At 41.3% G+C, this 17,745-nt stretch overlaps 1 protein-coding gene across 14 annotated transcripts in view; it reads left to right on the top strand.

The window, feature by feature from the left end:
* The window catches only part of WNK1 (WNK lysine deficient protein kinase 1), a 97,468-nt gene that overhangs the window by 54,869 nt on the left and 24,854 nt on the right, over positions 1-17,745 (top strand). For 11 of the 14 annotated variants that reach the window (XR_010027495.1, XR_010027496.1, XR_010027497.1 and 8 more), the window contains exons 7-18: positions 110-446; positions 1,510-1,694; positions 4,709-4,966; positions 6,739-7,167; positions 10,377-10,448; positions 11,065-11,214; positions 12,258-12,731; positions 13,757-14,038; positions 14,176-14,229; positions 14,723-14,814; positions 15,265-15,427; positions 15,744-15,860. Coding sequence is in view for 11 of the 14 variants with exons in the window: in XM_063153892.1 (XP_063009962.1) it covers positions 110-446; positions 1,510-1,694; positions 4,709-4,966; positions 6,739-7,167; positions 10,377-10,448; positions 11,065-11,214; positions 12,258-12,731; positions 13,757-14,038; positions 14,176-14,229; positions 14,723-14,814; positions 15,265-15,427; positions 15,744-15,860 (2,613 nt within the window). In the remaining 3 variants the exon portion in view is untranslated. Of the gene's footprint in view, positions 1-109; positions 447-1,509; positions 1,695-4,708; positions 4,967-6,738; positions 7,960-10,376; positions 10,449-11,064; positions 11,215-12,257; positions 12,732-13,756; positions 14,039-14,175; positions 14,230-14,722; positions 14,815-15,264; positions 15,428-15,743; positions 15,861-17,745 lie in introns of all 14 variants that reach the window. The other 3 variants (XM_063153893.1, XM_063153885.1, XM_063153896.1) reach the window with 3 other exon arrangements.

Here is a 17,745-nt window from a genome sequence, read left to right as displayed (position 1 = left end):
AATGAGTTCCCAGGTGTGTAGATGAGTAGTGCCAGAAAGAGCTTTGCTGTAGCACTGGGGCAGGGGCTGTCTGTGGCAGTGTGAATTCTGTGAATGTATCCTCCCTCAGGTGGAGTCTGGCTATGTCTGTGAAGGGGATCACAAGACAATGGCGAAGGCGATCAAGGACAGGGTATCTCTGATTAAGCGCAAGCGAGAGCAGCGCCAGTCGGTGCAAGAAGAGCAGGAGAACATCCTTCAGGAAGAAGGCAGTCAGAAGCAGCAGCTGGAGCAGCAGCAACCATCAAGTGCTTCCCATGCAGGGTCAAAGCATCCCCAGTCTGTCACTGGTACTACTCCTGTCCCTACTGCTTCAGCGTCGGTTTCCACACAAGTGGAGCCTGAAGAGCCAGAAGCTGATCAACACCAACAGCTGCAGTTCCAGCAACCCAGTATATCTGTTCTTTGTAAGTGCCTCAGTCAGTTTCTTGCACTTACACAGTTTTACATTAGTTTTATGTTTTTGGTGAATTTAGCAGTAAATGCACTAAAATTATGCTGTCTGCCATTGCAGTAGGACACTAGAAAGCACAGCAACATAAGATGCATTCCTGGGGCTTAGGTGAGCCAAGGCTTGGCACAATTCACAGCCCAGTCTTAGCACAAAATGGTTTCTCTTTGTTTCAAGGCAATGTACTTAATGAACTGGGGCACGTAAAGCATGAGCAGCAGCCCTTGGTTCTGCTGCCCTCCTGCAGGGACAGTGTATTCTGGGCCTGCAGAAGGCTGTATGCTCCTGCACCAGTGCAGATCAGGGTATTAAAACCACTTGTTTGGATCCTTATTAACTTACTTTTAAAGTTGAATTGAGATTAATCTACAAGTAGTTCAGCTCATAATTTCCTTTCTGAAAAGTCTTGATTTTCTGTTTTACATACTGTATGTGAAAAGATGAATTTATAATCCTATCTTTTCTTTTGCCATCCCAGCATTTGAATCAGCATTTGAATCAAGATGGAAGGTGACAGCTTCTGTATTAGAATGATGAAGTTAAAAAGCAAATTACTGTCTGCTCGTAAATAAGCAGGATTTTAAATTGGCTGTTATGCCTAGTTCACTACTGTGCCTACATGGTGCATCTGCCAGCCAGCACAGCACAACTGTTTTAAATGTCTGCATAAAGTTAAATAAAAACAATGATTAATAAACCTTGAAAGAGCATTCATAACAATGTGGAATTTAGGTTTCTATTTCTAGTCTAGACTTTTGTAGGAAATACAGTTTGTTCTTAAATATGCTCCCAAAGAACTCCTGAAATAAGTAATTTTTTCAGGGTTTTAGGGGAAGGCATAATGGAGGAAAAAAAGATTTTAAAATCAGCTTAAATATTACAAGAGGTGAAATGATAATAAAGGTCCATGTGACATGGCACAAAAATCAATTTAATATTTGATCAATTATAGAATATTTGAAATTTTTAATCCAGACCACAGTTCTTAACAATGCATATTTTTTCCTTAACTTTTGCAGCTGATGGAACAGTTGACAGTGGCCAGGGGTCATCTGTGTACACTGAATCTGTGGGCAGTCAGCAGGCTGTGTCCTTTGGTTCCCAGCATGAGCAGTCAGTCTCAAGCACTGGAGTCCAGGGATACCCAGCTTCAGTGGGCCAAGTGCAGTCCCAGCAGCATGGAGGTTATCAGCCACCTGCAGGGGTAAGCTACACCTCACAGCACTGCAAATGCATGGGGTTATTTGGTTTTGTGTGTCTGTGAAAGGTGAGAGGAATCTGCCAGGCCATCTTCCATGTATGTTTTGTTTTGCATAGGATACAGATTCTGCATGGGAAGAGTTTCAGGGGTTTTGTTTTTGGAAGATGACTGATTTTAGAGGAGGAGGGGAAAGTGCAAGAGTGTCTTTGCCTTTAAAGCTTTTGTTTAAACTTGGCTGCAGTTAAGCAGAATAATGGGTTAGTCATTTTTGTGAATGAAAGTAACATCTCAGAACAAGACTACCTCTTGAAAATAAGCATTTAATCTTGCTTGGGAAGGTGGTGTGTGTATGTGTATATGAAGTTACCAGGGATCAAGCTGCTGGTTTAGTTTGAAGAAGGTATTAGAGTAATTGAAGTCACTGTATGAAATTGCTTTGTGTGTTCTGTGAGACTTTGATTACAGATTCTGCAGGTAAGACTTTTTAAACTGTTACAGAATGTTGCATGTGAGAGCTCCAGACTGAAAAGACCCCACATCCTTGTTCCCAGTTTTATTTCTAGCTTGTGTTGATTTGCTCATCATGTGTATTCCTTTTCCCTGGAAAGTCTGCACTGGGCACAAATACTTTTCCTACTATGTTCATTTGTGTTGCCCTTTTATTTTGGTATGTTTTTTCCTTGGTATGTTTTTAGATCTGAGTAAGAGAGTATGCAGAAATCTATTCTAATTCTGGAGTAGAACTTCTGCTACTTTTATATTGTCTTCAATGGTTCCCTTGTCGCTTGTTTTTTACACAATTAAAAATCCAAGATTGAGGCAGACATTATGGTATAATGCAGTAACACCATAAAGGAGAAGATTGAGGGTCCTCACTTCTTCTGGTACCTGTGGTTGTAGGTTTTATTACAGAATCACTGGTGTAACTAGGATTTTGGCAAACAGGCCGCTATCACCCACAATCAAAGCATCTCCATCTTTTTCAAAGACACTTAACTGAGGTGTGTGGTACTGTTAGTCCTTGATGATGAGTTCTTAATCCCTCTAAATAAGCTGCTCTTCTGGGTAAGCCATATTTTGGAGTGTGGGCACATACTGGGCCAGAAGCCATGTCACTCTCTTGGGATGGCTGGCTTCCAGGTTGAAAGACCAGAATCTTTTGGGAGGAGGAGGGAGAGCAACAAGCACATGATAAAGGAGCAGCTAAGCTGTGTAGTTTGCTGCAAAAATGGGCTCAATGCTATGTGGTGACAACAGTGGCACCAGGAGGCTGGCAGACTACAGGGACTACTGACCCTTTGTTGGGAAGGGGCTGACAGGTCTAAATTACATTGACAACTGAAGAAATGGCCTTAAAAAGAAGCACAGAATTCAATTTGATCAGGACAAGAACAAGGTTGGTGCTTAAATAATCAGCTACACAAGTACACGATGAGTAACCACTGGCTAGGCAGCCATTTTGCAAAATAAAATTTTGAAAGGTCAGGGATTACATTGGACCCATAAGCTGGACATGGTCAAAAACATCATGCTGTCATGAAAAAGGCAAACATCCCATTATATGAAATAGTAGTTCTGCTCTTGGCTATTGGTAAGTCTATCCTGGACACCTTGGTTGAGTGAATTGGAGGGTGGCTTGGGAGAAAATTCAGAGGAGACTGTTAAATAAAAACCCAGCAGAAATACCAAAAATGTGGTTTATGTGGGAAGACTAAAATAATTGAGTCTATACATGATAAGCTTGAGGAGAGAGAAAGCTCTAAAAGGCTGCTATGAAATAAGGAGAGGCTGATCAGATCACAACATAGTTGTTAGACAGAATAAGCAATGATAAGCCTAAATTGCAGCATGGAATTATTGTTTAGGAGGGGGTTTATTTAATGCTCAACAAAGATAGATAAGTATTGTCATTTCCATCAGTGTAGATGCTTTTGAACTATTTGGAAAAATTAGAGTCAGGAATGATAGATAACTACTCCTGCCTTGGAATAGATGAAGATGTATTTAGTTAACTATTTGAGTTCTTTTCTACCTCTCTCTCAAATTTGTAATCAATTTAGCAAGATTTCTCACAACAGAAATCTTGGAAGTCAGATCTCTACTGAATATCTTGCTGTTTTCTCTCTGGAGGTCTGTATTGCATTTTATTTAGTTTAAGATATTGTGGATTACCTCCATATGAAGTGTATACTGCCTCTTTAAAAATATATTTCCATTCACTTAAACCCACAGCAGAACACAATACAACCCCATGCCTGAAAAAAAAAAGCAATAACCAAAGCCCCTGAACCAAAAAATGCAAATCCCACTTCAAAACTTTATTCCTTCTGATTTGCTTGGATTTTCATCTATGGCCTTCTGGATTGTGGCAAAATTACAAAATCCAGATGTTTTTATTGGCCCAGCATCTGGAAGATGCTTGTCTAAGTCTAATTTTACTGAATTTTCCACAAATTAAACTGAGTGTTTTCCACAACTCATGTTGTAGAAAGTGTAAGGTTTAAATTTTTATGGTAAAGTTTCAGTTAATAAAGAGCCAGCTGCATACATTTAATTCATAATTTGGGCAGAGGGACTGCTCCAGTAGTAGAACAGGGTGACACCTGTAAATACACATTCACTCTAGAAACTAATCAGTGTTTGAAACTCTAAGTTTTTATTTGTCACACTACCAGGTGCTTTGAGTACACACACTAGGGCTGTGTCTTGTAGTCCAAGAGAAAATATTCTCTGTCTGATGTTCCTTCCATGTGTTTCTCATGAGGGTTCTAGGGAGCTTTCCACCCTGCTCAGTAACCTAAGGCAAACTGGGCTCCTCAGAGGTGCACACAGCCTGTTCCCAGTGTGTCCTGGCATTCATTCAGCATTCTCATATCTTGTGGTACCACATATTAGTCAATATTGGGCCTTCCATTGTATGTCTTCATTTCTTTTCTACCTCATTATAGTTTTTGGTGGTTTTGTTATTACTTTTTTTTTTAAGTGTTCAATTCTTAACTTTTGTTTTCCTCCTTTAGCCTCAACGTGGTCGTAGCATGTCAGTTTGTGTCCCCCACCTTCCTGCTCTTCCCTGTATGTCCTGCATCCCTCTCAGTGCTCCTTGCACCCCACCACCAGCGCTGTCTGCACCTCTTTCTCCTTTCTACCTTCGGACTGTCCCTGAAGAAACCTTTGCAGAAAAGCTTTCTAAAGCCCTGGAAAGTGTCCTGCCCATGCACTCTGCCTCTCCACGCAAGCATCGACGCTCCAGCCTGCCCTCCCTCTCTGTCAGTCCTGTATGTGTTACCATTTGCCTCCTGGCACAGTAAGATAAGTTATCATTAAATACATCCTGGGCTCTGGGCATTTTTAAAGGGAGAAATTGAAAAGTCAGTTCCTTATACTGTGCTGCTGGAACGTTGATTTTGTTATTTTTATTTATTTCTATGAAGCAGCACTGGTAAACATTATCAAACAGTGGCTGACTGCTTGTATCTTGTCTTTTTGGACAGTATAAATGTAAATTACCCAGTTGTTCCACAGAAGGTGAAGGGAAGACTAGTTCTTAATACCCAAACTCAAAAGACTTTTAATTTTTCAACTTCTTAGTAAACACTGAATGTTAATTAAGCCCTTCACAAAACAAGCTTTTAAAGCCTGATTGCTGTGGCTGCTTATTTTTAAAGCTTTGGCTAGCTATGATAGTGATATTAGATATTTAAAGTATGAATAGTTTTGAGGTATTTTTTGTAAATTCTTATCAGAAATGCCACTTCAACTTCTTCTTAATGGGAAGGAGGAGTAGTTTCATATTTCTTAGAAAGTCAGGTGCAAAGATAATGTGCAATAGAGGAGGAAGATTCCCTTCCATTTTGAGCTTCAGTTTACACAAGATAAATTTTGAGAAGCATTTTTATGTAAATGAAGTAATTGGAACCAGGTTTAGAACATAGGAAAAGTACTTAATCTGTAGGATCTTCTCATTAGCATCAGTCAATATGGAAATTTGCTGCTGCTTTTCTGGACAAAAGAGGCTGGGGAGAAAATAAACAATGTGGAAACAGCAACTTGAAAAGCTCATAAATGCCATTTGTCTTGAACAGTACACTTACTACTGGCTCCTGCAATTTTTTTTTCCATTAGGGAAGAGAATACATTGTCTCTGGGCATACTGCAGGCAGAGATGAAAAGATGCAAAATTACTAAATTGTTCGATGTCCTTACATAGGACTCTCTTTAGTGAAATATTATCTGCAACTCTTAAATAAGATGAGCCTCCTCTGAAGTAGTACCTCAGATGGAGTGGAATTGCCTGAGGACTCTGCTGTTAGTAAATCTATCAATGTTTTATTGTCTGGGCAAGAGTTAAGTTTGTTTCAATGAATGCTAATTTTTTATATGAACAGGTATTATCATAAGCAATTAAATGATGGTTTTGTCTTACAAAATATGGTATTAAATGATATTTTAAAATTATAAAATATGATTAATTTAATTGACTTATTATTAATTGAATAAACTTTAATGATAGTTTGTCTTACAAAACATTTCCTTTAAGCTTTTTGGATAGCATCCTGTGATAGCATACAGGATACTAGCACTGTGGTGTTTGTATTGGAAAGTACTAACATCTAATGTCATCTTCTGAGTGCAAATTAGAGGCTTTGCATTGTTGCTGTTCTCAAGTTCTGAATTTCATATTCCACATATGGCAGTGACCTCAGGGGTTTGATTGGATTTCAAGCACTGATCACAATGGATAGTCCATGACAATAAGTCTCATTCCATTGTCAGGAGCAAAATGGGTTTCTTTTTGTGAACTATTGGAATTGACCTGGAAAAGCAGCTCTAACACCAGCAAATGTTCCCAATTGTAACTATGCCTGCCATGGATGTATTTAATGGATATTTACAACTCACCTAAATTTCCTAAGTACTGTATGTTTTTGACCATGAATTGAGTATAAATTCTATAAAGTTACTTCACAGAACTGCCTAGTGAACTGTGCATGTTGATGTGCTTTCACTTTTAATGTATGAATTACCTGTCTTGTTCATGTCAATACAGCCTCAGCATCCTCGTGGGGGAACACCACCGTTCCCAGATTCACAGATATTTTTCCCAACCGTTCATGAACGGCCGGTGTCTTTCTCACCACCACCTGTCTGCCCGCCGAAGGTGGCAATTGCTCAGCGGCGCAAGAGCACTTCATTTTTGGAAGCCCAAACTTGCCACTTCCAGCCATTGCTGAAGACTGGCCAGAGTTTAGTTCCACCTGGTGGTAGTCCCACCAATTGGACTCCAGAGGCATTTGTTATGCTGGGCACAGCAGCTCAGAGAGTCGCTGGAGAGCCTCTGCATGTGCAAGTTAATCCCGTGTTTGAGCAAGCTCCTGTGCACAGTGACTATAGATCTGGACCAACACCTCCAGAGGATGCTCACTACAGGATGCATCCAGAAGCTGTATATTTGGTGGGCATGCACTATCCATCACAGGTATCGGAGCAGTATGATCAAGTAGCTTATAACTCTCACGTGACTGAACAGCATTTGAAGCAGGTCTCTGAGTCAAACCATGGGCAAGGTGGTCCTCCACAAAGCTCTGTGTTCGACTTTCAATCGGGGCAGACATATCTGGCACGACACGTTCAGAGCCTGAGGCTGGATTCTGGGCTGGGTCCCCTTTCTCCATTATCCAGTGTTTCAGCTCCCCTGAGCACAGAGGCAGCTCAGATGACGTTCCACCAGGTGTTTGTTCCGCACTCGGCCCCGGCCGTGCTCTCCCACAGTGCCGATGGCAGAGCCAGCTGTGTCTTTGAGTTCCATGTGCACACGCAGAGCTCTGCTCCGGCAGAGGGGGCGGCTCTGCCCCCGCGGGCCTACAGGAGTCGCCGGGGCTCCATGGAGAGCAGCCGTGAGGAGCCCAGCCAAGGCGTAGGGTCGCATGGCCGGCTTCAGCCTGTGACAGAAGAGCAGTGTCACTATCTGGGCGCTGGGGTAGCGGGTCCCAGAGGGGGCCCTGCCAGGCGCAGCTGGCCAGAAGGAAGCCCAGAATACTCCAGTGATTCCTCACAGCTGACTTCCTCTGACACTGGTGATTTCCAGTCTCCTCCCCCTACAGGGGGATCATCTTCTGCTTTTGGTTCAGACTTCTCATTGCCCATTGTTCAGCTGCCTCAGAAGGTGTTGCAGGAGTCGCAGCTCTTCATCTGCTTCCCCCAGGGAGCCTCAACTCAGCAGGCCTTGTCCACCTCGCTTTCATCAGGACCACCTGCATCCTATCCTCAGGTTACAGGAGCAAACCCTTGCACAATTTCACTGCTTTTTATAAGTCATACTAAAAGGGAAACCGTGCTTTTAGACCTGCTCCACGTGGTTGTAAGAATTAGCATTCGTGGGGGTGTCTTTCCACCAAGTCTATACTAGGATCTCTTTAACTTAACTGGGTTGCTATGAAGTAATGAGGTATTAGCAACCATCTGGTCTGGGTTCAGATTTGGTTGAAATATTGGTAGGGCTTTTGTGTTAAAAGTAAAAAATGGTCAGTGTTCCTACTGGGACTAGCTGTTCTTTTGATGAGAAATTGATGGAGTACCAAACTGGCTTTTAAACAGTGGTTTTAATGAAATGTATCTTCTCCACACTTAGAATCAGCACTGGTAGTACAACTTGCTTTGTGTTTCTCTTGATGGTCTTTTGCCATTTTAATGTATTGCTTGAGGTTGAACTTTGATACAAATAATGTTTCATTAGACAACAAGGTTATTTTGGTGACTGTCCAAAATGCAAGAGCTTTTTCTAGACTTGGGGAAAGAAAGTGGGAAGAGAGGAATGGAATGAGCTGTGTTATGTACGTGTACATGGATTTGGAAACGTACTTGTTGAAGAAGTATTTGAAAAAGCTAAAGAGGCTGAGTAGTTAATTAATGGCACAAGCAACTGTTGCTAGTTGGTATTGCCACCCTGTAAGCCTTATGTGGTGTCCTTTTAAATAGCAAAATTTGAGGCCTGAAGCTTAGTTTGGAGATGTGTGTTGTATCAGCATATGTGGTATCTGCATTTGCAATGGTCACTTTCCTGTACACTGTGAGGTGTGTGTCTATATACATTGTGTCTGCACTCCTAGGCTGAAGTCTCATAACTTTCTGTGAAAAGAGAGGATTTACTTTAAGTAGACTTCTCTCTTACCTCTTTTGTCCTTGGAATTAGGGACTGTGATGTTTTAGTTACTGGAGTATTAGCAACTTTGGGATTTGTGTGAAGGGGAATCATTTTGCTGTGTGTTTTAGTTCAAGAACTAAGTATTTAAGGCTTTCTGTAAGGGATATTAAAGGTGTTTTAGTAGAGCTGGAACGGCTTTCATCACTAGTTAATAGGTAGTAATTGCTGTGCTGTAGAATTTGTAGAGTGAATCTTCTACTCAAGAACTTTGAAAACCTTTTTCTTCATAAACGTTTGTTAAACTCAGGAGGTAAATTCGGATGGACATAAAATACGTTTGGAAAACAAAAGAGGTCACTTCTTTTGCAGAATATAACTTCTGGGATCTTTTACCTAATTCTTTAGAAGATTAGAATTTGAAACCCAAATGGAGCCAGTGTGAACATATTACAGCAGTGAGGTGTAGCAATGTGTAGATCCCAGCCTGAAGCTCCTAAAACAGCAAAGAAAAAAATGGTTCTCTTCATTGGTAGTCTGCTTTCCCCAAAGTTTCCATAATTAGAGAAGTATGGAATTTTAACAGACACATTCCTAATGAGCTTCTGCAAGCTGAATGATCACAGCATTAAGGAATTTTCATGGATATTTCTGATATGATACATATGCACCAGATGTGCTTCTTCCAAAGGCAGTTCACCCAAGTGGTGCATGCTCAGGCAACTCATATGGAGGTCTTTGTCTAGTTCTCTCCCAGGAGCTGATAAAGAAATACACTTGTCACAAAACAATAATGCAGACCCTGGGATCTGATAAAAAAAAATTCAGCCACAAAAACAGTAATGAAAGTCCATTCCATTTTCCTTTCCATCTTCCACATTCATTTGTATGCCACTCATCCATTTTTTTCGTTGCTTGCTCAAAAATTCTGTGTTAGCTAGAATGTTAACCCTCACATTCCTCTATATCCAATTCTTGGTAGCCTTTGAATGGCAGTGACTCTGAAAATTATTATTAGCCTGTGTTTTGACATGCCTCTCAAAGGAAATTCAAGACATTTATGTATACTGGGTACTTGGTAATTGGTCTAGAATTGTTTATATATTCTTGCTTGGTTTTTTTATGGATAGTTTTATTTCCATGTAGCCTCCTTTTATTGCCCCACCTGTCTGTGTTTGGAACACATGTAAAGGTAAAACCTAATGCATCTGTTTCCAGTTACCATACCAAGGCATCCTGCTCTTAAAGCATCACCAGTGGAAGAAGAAGCTGGTAGGCTGATCTGTCTCATGTTGAGGGGCATGTGGGTTGCAGAGTCCTTCTGTATTAGTTATTTTGGAAGACTTCAAATGACGTTCAGAACTCCTCCAGATTGCTCTGCTTTGTTCTGGTTGTCGTAATGGAATTTGGCCAGAAGGTCTGCTTGTCCAAAAGGACAAGCTAGAAACCTATTCCAACCAGATAATTCCAGGCAGAAATGATTTTAACTGCCTGCAGCAGAAACCATAGAGTTTTTCTCAGCTGATTCTCTTATTTTTTCCCTGCAGACACAGGTGCAAGGCCAGCCAGCCTCAAGCAATGCTGTGGTGCCATCCCAGCCTACTCAACACACTCAGCAGGTAGGATCACACCTCCTAAACTCAGGACTAAAGTACTCATAGTGTAGAATTTTGATGGTTCTTTTAAGAGCAATTGTCACCTCTGTCACCATTTGACCCATAGTTTTGCAGCAAAGGAATCCTTTAGTTCTCACCCAGTCTAACATGTTACGAGATAGACATTGTATTTCTGAGATTTATTTTAAAAATCATGTTAATGCTTGTTTTCCCATGCCTGTCTTCCCCAACCTCCATCTGAGCTTGCAGTGGTGGTCCTGTTCAAGGGGAGACATGTCAGGACTTGCAGATTAGACTGTCTAGACAGGCAAACTTCATTCTCATGATTTCTTCTAACTGGAAATCTGATCTTCAATATTCTCTTAACTGCCTTGTCTTCCTTTATAGAGTCTTCATTCTTGGTTTCAAAGGAAAGAGTTCTCTTGCAAGATTTGGTGTCACTAATGGAATTATATTAGTAATGCTAATAAGTAATTGTTAAAGCTTAACTGACTTGCCATATTCTGAAGAACTACTGATATCACTTAGGAGGGAGTAAAAAGCAGAATTTAAGTAGGATATGCTTTAAAGAAAAACTCTGTTGGGGTGTAATAGAGCTTCTCCCTTTTTCCTGCTACAGAGTGCACAGCAGCCAGCCTCTTCCCAACAGCCTGGACAATACCAGCTGCAGCAGCCCTCAGTTTCTGCCAGCACCACTCCTGCCCCACCTGTCTCTCAAACTCAGACTTCACAGATCATGCCAATGCCTCAGGCAGCAGCTGGGACACAGGTAAACAAAATTCTTTCTAGCAGAATATTTTTTTTCTTCTTCATAGCTGGTAGATTCAATATGCTGCTGCTTTCACTTTTGTCATCTTTTCTAATGGTTTCAAAACATTCATACAAACAAGAGTATTCTTATTAAAAACTGTCAGTTTTGTTGAAAATGTGTTGGAAACCCTTTTACACATGGCAGTCGTGAGTAATTTGAGGGAAGGAGAGCACTTCCATGCACAAAGATCTTTAAATTGTCAAAAATATCAGGAAGCATATTGATGAATGGTGAATTGCGAACAGATTTTCAGGAACTTGTCATTTCTCTGTTTCCCATCCACTATTTATCTTCTGCACCATTACATGTGTAAAACATACTCACTTATTTAGGTAGTGAGCCATAGGACTCCTTTCTTCATTCTGTCATCTTTCTTACTCAGCTCTTGTCCTTTACTTCCTGATCAAGAAGCTTCTGTTACTGAATATTGCTTCATTTTGGCTCATATCTCTGTTGAACGTGTGAGCCGCAGTTTTGTTTTTAAAATTATTGTTTTGTTGCTTGTTCATCTAAACTGCCTTTCCAGTTGCATCGTTTGCTGGCTTTAATTGACATATCCCCTGCCATTCTCTGAATGCTGGCACAGTGGATTTTAATTCTCCTTTACTTTAGTCCCCATACTCAAAGCTGACAGATTTGTTGTAGGGTTTGCACTTCTTTGCTGTAAGAAGGCTGGCTTGGGTCTGGGGACGGAGTCGAGGAGAATTTGATTCTGTTTATGCACAAATCAGTGCTTCAGGGTATTCAAATGTTGCTCTTTCACCCTCTGTGGGTGTCTGTTTCAAGAGCCTGTTGAGCTCTTCTGAGGGAAGTGTTGCAAAGTGGGGACTGTTTGGAACTCCAGCCAGCTTCCCGGCCGCTCTGCCAACTGTGCTCCCCAGCCACTTTAACAGAGTGCTGTAACTTGAATAATGCTTTCTTTGACTAATGTGTAAAACTCTGCTTTCCGCAGCCCTGCTTTAAAAAAAAAATTCTATCTCTATTTTTCTTTACCTCCCCAGCTTCCTGTTTCCCAACCAGTGTCGATCATCCAAGGCGAGCCTCAATTACCTGTTGCAGCATCTTCTCTCCCTCAGCCTTCAGTTGCCCCATCAGTCCCCATTGGCTCTCATTTCCTACCCATGGGCCAGGCCTTGCCAACTTCGGTGGTTCCCCAGTTCCCAGTGTCTCAGTTGCCTGTAGCAGCTCCTCATGTGACAGTGGCTCAGCCAGGTTTCCAGTCGCTGCCCATTTCAATGGCAGCTGGCATGAATCAGCCCCTGCTCACGCTGGCCACGTCTGCTGCGGCAGCTGCTGTTCCTGTAGGACCCAGCGTTGTCCCTAGCCAGCTCCCCACGCTGATGCAGCCTTTGGCTCAGCTGCCCAGCCAGGTTCTCCCGCAGCTCCTGCAGCCGCCTGTCCAGGCCGTGGGATTGCCAGTCAGCATTGGACAAGCTGCTGAAGCTTCACTTCCTGCTGGAGATGCTCTTTACCAGGTATTGTTGCAAGCCAGCAGACCTCTTCTCCACATTTTTTTGCCCGTTCCTCTAAGGTACCAGATCTGAGCTGCGTGCCCTGGCCAGCTCACTTCTCACATGAGAGCCATTAAGCCACTAGCATCAATTTTGTTATATGGTAAATAACCATTTTAAGGGGGAGAGAAGAAAAAAAGTCCTTGGACAGCCATGGGTTTTGAATTTTTCATATTTGGCATTGGAGTTTGTCTAAAATGACAGAATCATAGTGCAGGGCTTTGTTCAACCACAGTGTGAGAGAGGTCAGCTATATATTCATGAGATCTGTCAGCCTGGGGAAAAAGAAAATAAGAAATTGTAACTTTAAAAATAGGAGATGTGTGTTGGAAAGAAAATCAATGGCAGCGTATTCAACAATGTCAGTATTTCATTCCAAGTCTGGGAAGGTGTGGGACAGGGAATTCATACAAATCAGTCAGGCAGCCATGGATCTTGGATGTGACGTAAGTACCTGGTGCTGGTTGTGAACTGCTGGACTGGTGGGCACAGACTGCTTCAGCAACTTTATGTCATCACTCACTGTTAAAGTGGCAACCTGAATAATGATGGAAGTGTTCCTTGTTTCTGGGTCAGCTCATTATGAGAGGACAAGAAAAACACAAGAGTGTTTTTGCTATTTAATCTCAAGAATCAGCAGCAGTTGTATAACATCTGAGCCGTAGTTGTTCAGCCTGAAAATTCTTCAAGCTCATTTCTAATCTCAGGCTTTAAAATCTTAAGCTATATAGGCAGCTGCAAGAGTTGGGAAATAAAGATTGTTTTGCCTAAGATTTGGGACTGTGAGTGGGAATTTGCTTGTTTGGGCGTGGTGACTTACATGCTGGCTGCATGAGCAGTTTGCTCCACTTCTTTGGGAAGATTTTTGGGAGTGCTTGAACAAGTACAGAAGGTTGGAACGTGTCCCTGGAACTGATATTTTTTTATCACTGTCTTGTTTCCTAATTAGCTCTCCATTCACTGACTTTGTTCCCTCATTTCTGTTCCAGAGCTTCCCATCTCGGCTGACACCTCAATACCCAGGGGACTCGAACGTTGCACCTTCCTCAGCTGTGGCCTCTGCCAGTATTCCTTCTGCTGTGCTGTCCCCTCCCTTGCCCACAGATGCAATGGCCCAGTCAGGGTACCTTGCTCCTGTCGTGCAGCCCTATGGGGAACAGAATGTTTTAGTTTCCATGGGCAGCCTGGGAGGACAGGCTCAGGTGGCCCAGCCTCCTGTGAGTTTAGCACAACAGGCCTCATCTGCCTCCTCACAGCAGGCAGTTGTGGAGGTAAATATATGAAATATAATGTAACAGTAGATTTTGGATGTTTGACTCCTGCAACAGTGTATCTCTGTGGGGAACTAATCCCTTCTGTGCTCGTCTTCAGTTGAAAGTTAATATTTCAAATTGCCTTTTTCTTACAGCAGAATGTCATGCCAATGTGGGGACCTTGTTGCCACTGGTTGTTCTGTTGGGAAGTGAGTGTGCATCCTGCAGGCAAAAAGCAGTAAAACACTTCACTTCTTGCTAGTACTGTAGAACATTTTTGCCATATCAAAGACAAGCTGCAGTCAATAGCCTTTGAGAATCTGTCATTTTGCCTATTCTCTGCAGCGTGGTTCTTGCAGGGAGAATTGGAATTGTCTCTGTTCTGCATTGGCTTGCCTTTTGCACATTCTGTTAGTAAAACTGTGACTGCATGGCCAGCTGTAGTGACATGTGGCAGTGGAAAGGATGTGTGGCTGGTTTATTCTCCTCACCCCTCCTCAGATGACATTTTGCTTCACTGCAGTTTGCTCTAGAGTATTTTGTAAACTAAAGCTGTCCTAGATGCCAGCTGTTTAAACTTCTAAAAAGGCAGAGCTTTCAGCTTTACAACTGGTTTGGGTGAAAACACTGAAGATACTGGGCTGCTTGAAGAGGAGCTGTACTCTTTGGGAGGGGTTCTTGATTGTAGGTTTCCATCCATAGGGTACTCAGGGAGTCTCACAGACTGCTGCTTCAGAGACTCTTCCAGCAACACAGCCTGCTCAGTCTACCCCTCTGGCTTCTTCTATGGATAGGTGAGCACTGCTTCTTTTTTTCACTGGGAGGGTTTTTTTTAGGATGAGAATGACTAAAGTTGCTAGAGGAGAGCCAGGGTCGTGAAGGGTGGAGTATATCATGTGGGGCATTTTATGGAGGGAATAAGTAGGGTTGTGCATAGTGATTAACTTTGTCATGTCAAATGGATCATAAGTGACAAGTTTTTGATCCTTTTGGCACTTAAGCAGAATTCAAACTCGAAATAGCTTGAAAACATAAGATAGATTTGTACAACTCAGCTTTCAAGAGGTGTACCAAAATAATTACAGGTAGAATTTCTGTTTAAGCAACATGAAGTGTTGACAGGACACTTCTACTTGATTAACACACATCTACCACTTCCCAGAACAGAGTCTCGTGGTTGGTTAGAGTGTTGTTGCACTTATGGAATGCATGGAAGCTAACAGGAAGTTGTCTTTTGTTTCTAGTGCACATTCTGATGTTGCTTCTGGGTTGAGTGATGGCAATGAGAATGTCCCAGCTTCGAGTGGAAGGCACGAGGGGAGGACAACGAAGCGTCACATGCGGAGGTCTGTCCGCAGCCGCTCCCGCCATGAGAAGACTTCTAGGCCAAAACTGAGGATTCTAAATGTGAGTATTTTTTGTTTTAGGGATAATTCAGTAGTAGTGATGTATTTTTAAGCCTCTACAGGCATTCCAAATATCATCTATTAAGAGATTTTTGGACCATGAGATATGATAAAACTGACTTGCTAAGCTACCAATGGTTGCACAAACTATTCCAGAATATTCGATGTATCCTCAGACAAAGCTCATGCTCTACATGGCACCATTTATTAGACTGGAAAGATAGAACATGTTTGTGTTATACCAGTTACTGTTAGTTTGTCTCAGTGACCTTAGCTTCTTGTGCTTTTGGTTTGAAGTATTATTTTCTTTGCTTTAGGTTTCCAACAAAGGTGATCGGGTAGTGGAATGCCAGCTGGAGACACACAATCGGAAAATGGTTACTTTCAAATTTGATTTGGATGGCGATAACCCTGAGGAAATAGCTACAATTATGGTAAGATATATTTTAGAGATGGAGACTCCAGGCAGCTGTATTTTTTTGTTTATGGTTTGGAATTTGTGTCCCATGTAGTATGGTGTGTGTTCACCTTATTGGTACACAACCACAGCTAGAAATTTGGCACAGAGTGGTTTAGCTGATTATTAATTTATCTTGCACACACAAGTCACATGAAAATTTGTGTCAGTTTTTTACCTTAGAATTGAGGTTTTTATCAAGTGAAAAAACTGCTTTTGGTTTTTTTGGTTGTTTTTTTTGTTTTTTTTTTTAATCTGACATTTTCAAAACTGCAAGCAATCATCTGGAAGTGCCAGGTTAAAGAAATTCTGTTTGCTTCTCTAAGAGCATGCATTGATAGATCTTTTTATTCTTCAAGCATTTTACCATCATTGTCCATTAAAATGGAAAGATTCTGCCTTTAAAATAAGAAAGGATAATTGTATTTTGGTTTTTGAAAGTACATAGTGAGTGATGCTGCTCTTGCCTTTTATTAAAAGAAAAAACTTTTCCATTCAGTGTATGATGGCTAGGCACAGGAAAGAATTTGTCCTATAAAGATACATTTAAATAAGAGTATTGAGTAGCATAGAATAGAATCCCCATTTCTTTTTTTTTAATTTAAACTCTTATTTATGGTCTGGTACAGTCTAAATGAGTCTGAGATGGTTTTAATGTTACTGAAGCTGGGGGTTGTGACAGAACACAGTATCTTTTGACACCTTCTTGGGCACTTGTGCAGTGATTATCTTCTGCTTAGAGAGGTGGCAGCGTCTGAATTGGTGTGTGCTGGGTTTGTACTTGTCAAAAGGAACCAAACCAGTCATATGGGAGAAATTCTCTGCCACTAATGGCTTTCTGAGAAAGAAGAAGTAGGTTCTTGCCTAAGTACAGATATTAGCACAGTCAAAAACATGAGGTTGTGTGCCAGGGAATACAGAGAGTACACAGATGTCTTTCTTCACCTTAAACCTAAAGTGATCCTATGAAGAAATAAGAGTATGTTTGATTGATGAAAACTAAACAAGCAAAGTCAAAACTAAGACACACTCTCCAAGCAACAAAAACCAAAAATATTTGAAGATGAGTAGAAGCAAAATAAGTGAAGTTTGCATCCAGAATGCAGTCACACAGTTAAAAGTGTGCAACCTAATTTAAACATCTGAATCTGGAACATTGTGCTCATTGATTCCTTGTTGAATATTGAGCAAGCTTTAGATTGCAGGACTTTGTTTCCTTTAAATCATGATACTGTTAGGCATACCCCATATAGTTGCCTGTTGGTCCTAAACTGAAAGTACTGAAGATTTCTTGAACTAGTATTCTGCATTGCAGAGGCTGATATAAGCACATCATGGCTGGCTTTCCTTTTCTTGAACCAGCATCCCAGGAATTTGATGTAAAGCTCAAGCTTTTCCTCTAAGGCACTTTATTTCTCTTTTCCAGCAGAGACTCCATGACTGGCAGCTTTACTTCTGTTTCATGGGCTGTCTCTGTGAGTTTTTCCATGCATAATTTCAGAAGACAGAATGCTCTCATGGATCAGACCAAATCAAGAATATGATTTGGTCTTTCTAACTACCGAGTATACTTGTTTAAACCAGTTTTATCCAACATAAGCAAGACAAGTTATTTTCATAAAGCAATACAATATATTGGAACTAGACAGGCTGAGCTACCTTTCTTTCCCTGTATTTGGAACATAATTCATACTGGCTTTTATGTACCACAGCCAGACTTTAATCAGTGATGTGCAACCTGCATAGAGGAGAAATTGTGTATGGCATGGAAAGAAAGAAACACAGAAGACATCTTGCAATACAGAATTTTCAATTTCTTTTATGTTATAGTTCTCTTTAAATGTGTCTCTTAATGCACATTG

The sequence above is a fragment of the Melospiza melodia genome, chromosome 4 (genome assembly GCF_035770615.1).
Source record: "Melospiza melodia melodia isolate bMelMel2 chromosome 4, bMelMel2.pri, whole genome shotgun sequence".
NCBI classification, from domain to species: Eukaryota; Metazoa; Chordata; class Aves; order Passeriformes; family Passerellidae; genus Melospiza; species Melospiza melodia.
The sequence above is the reverse complement of the archived record's forward strand: the minus strand, read 5'-3'. Positions and strand labels throughout refer to the sequence as shown.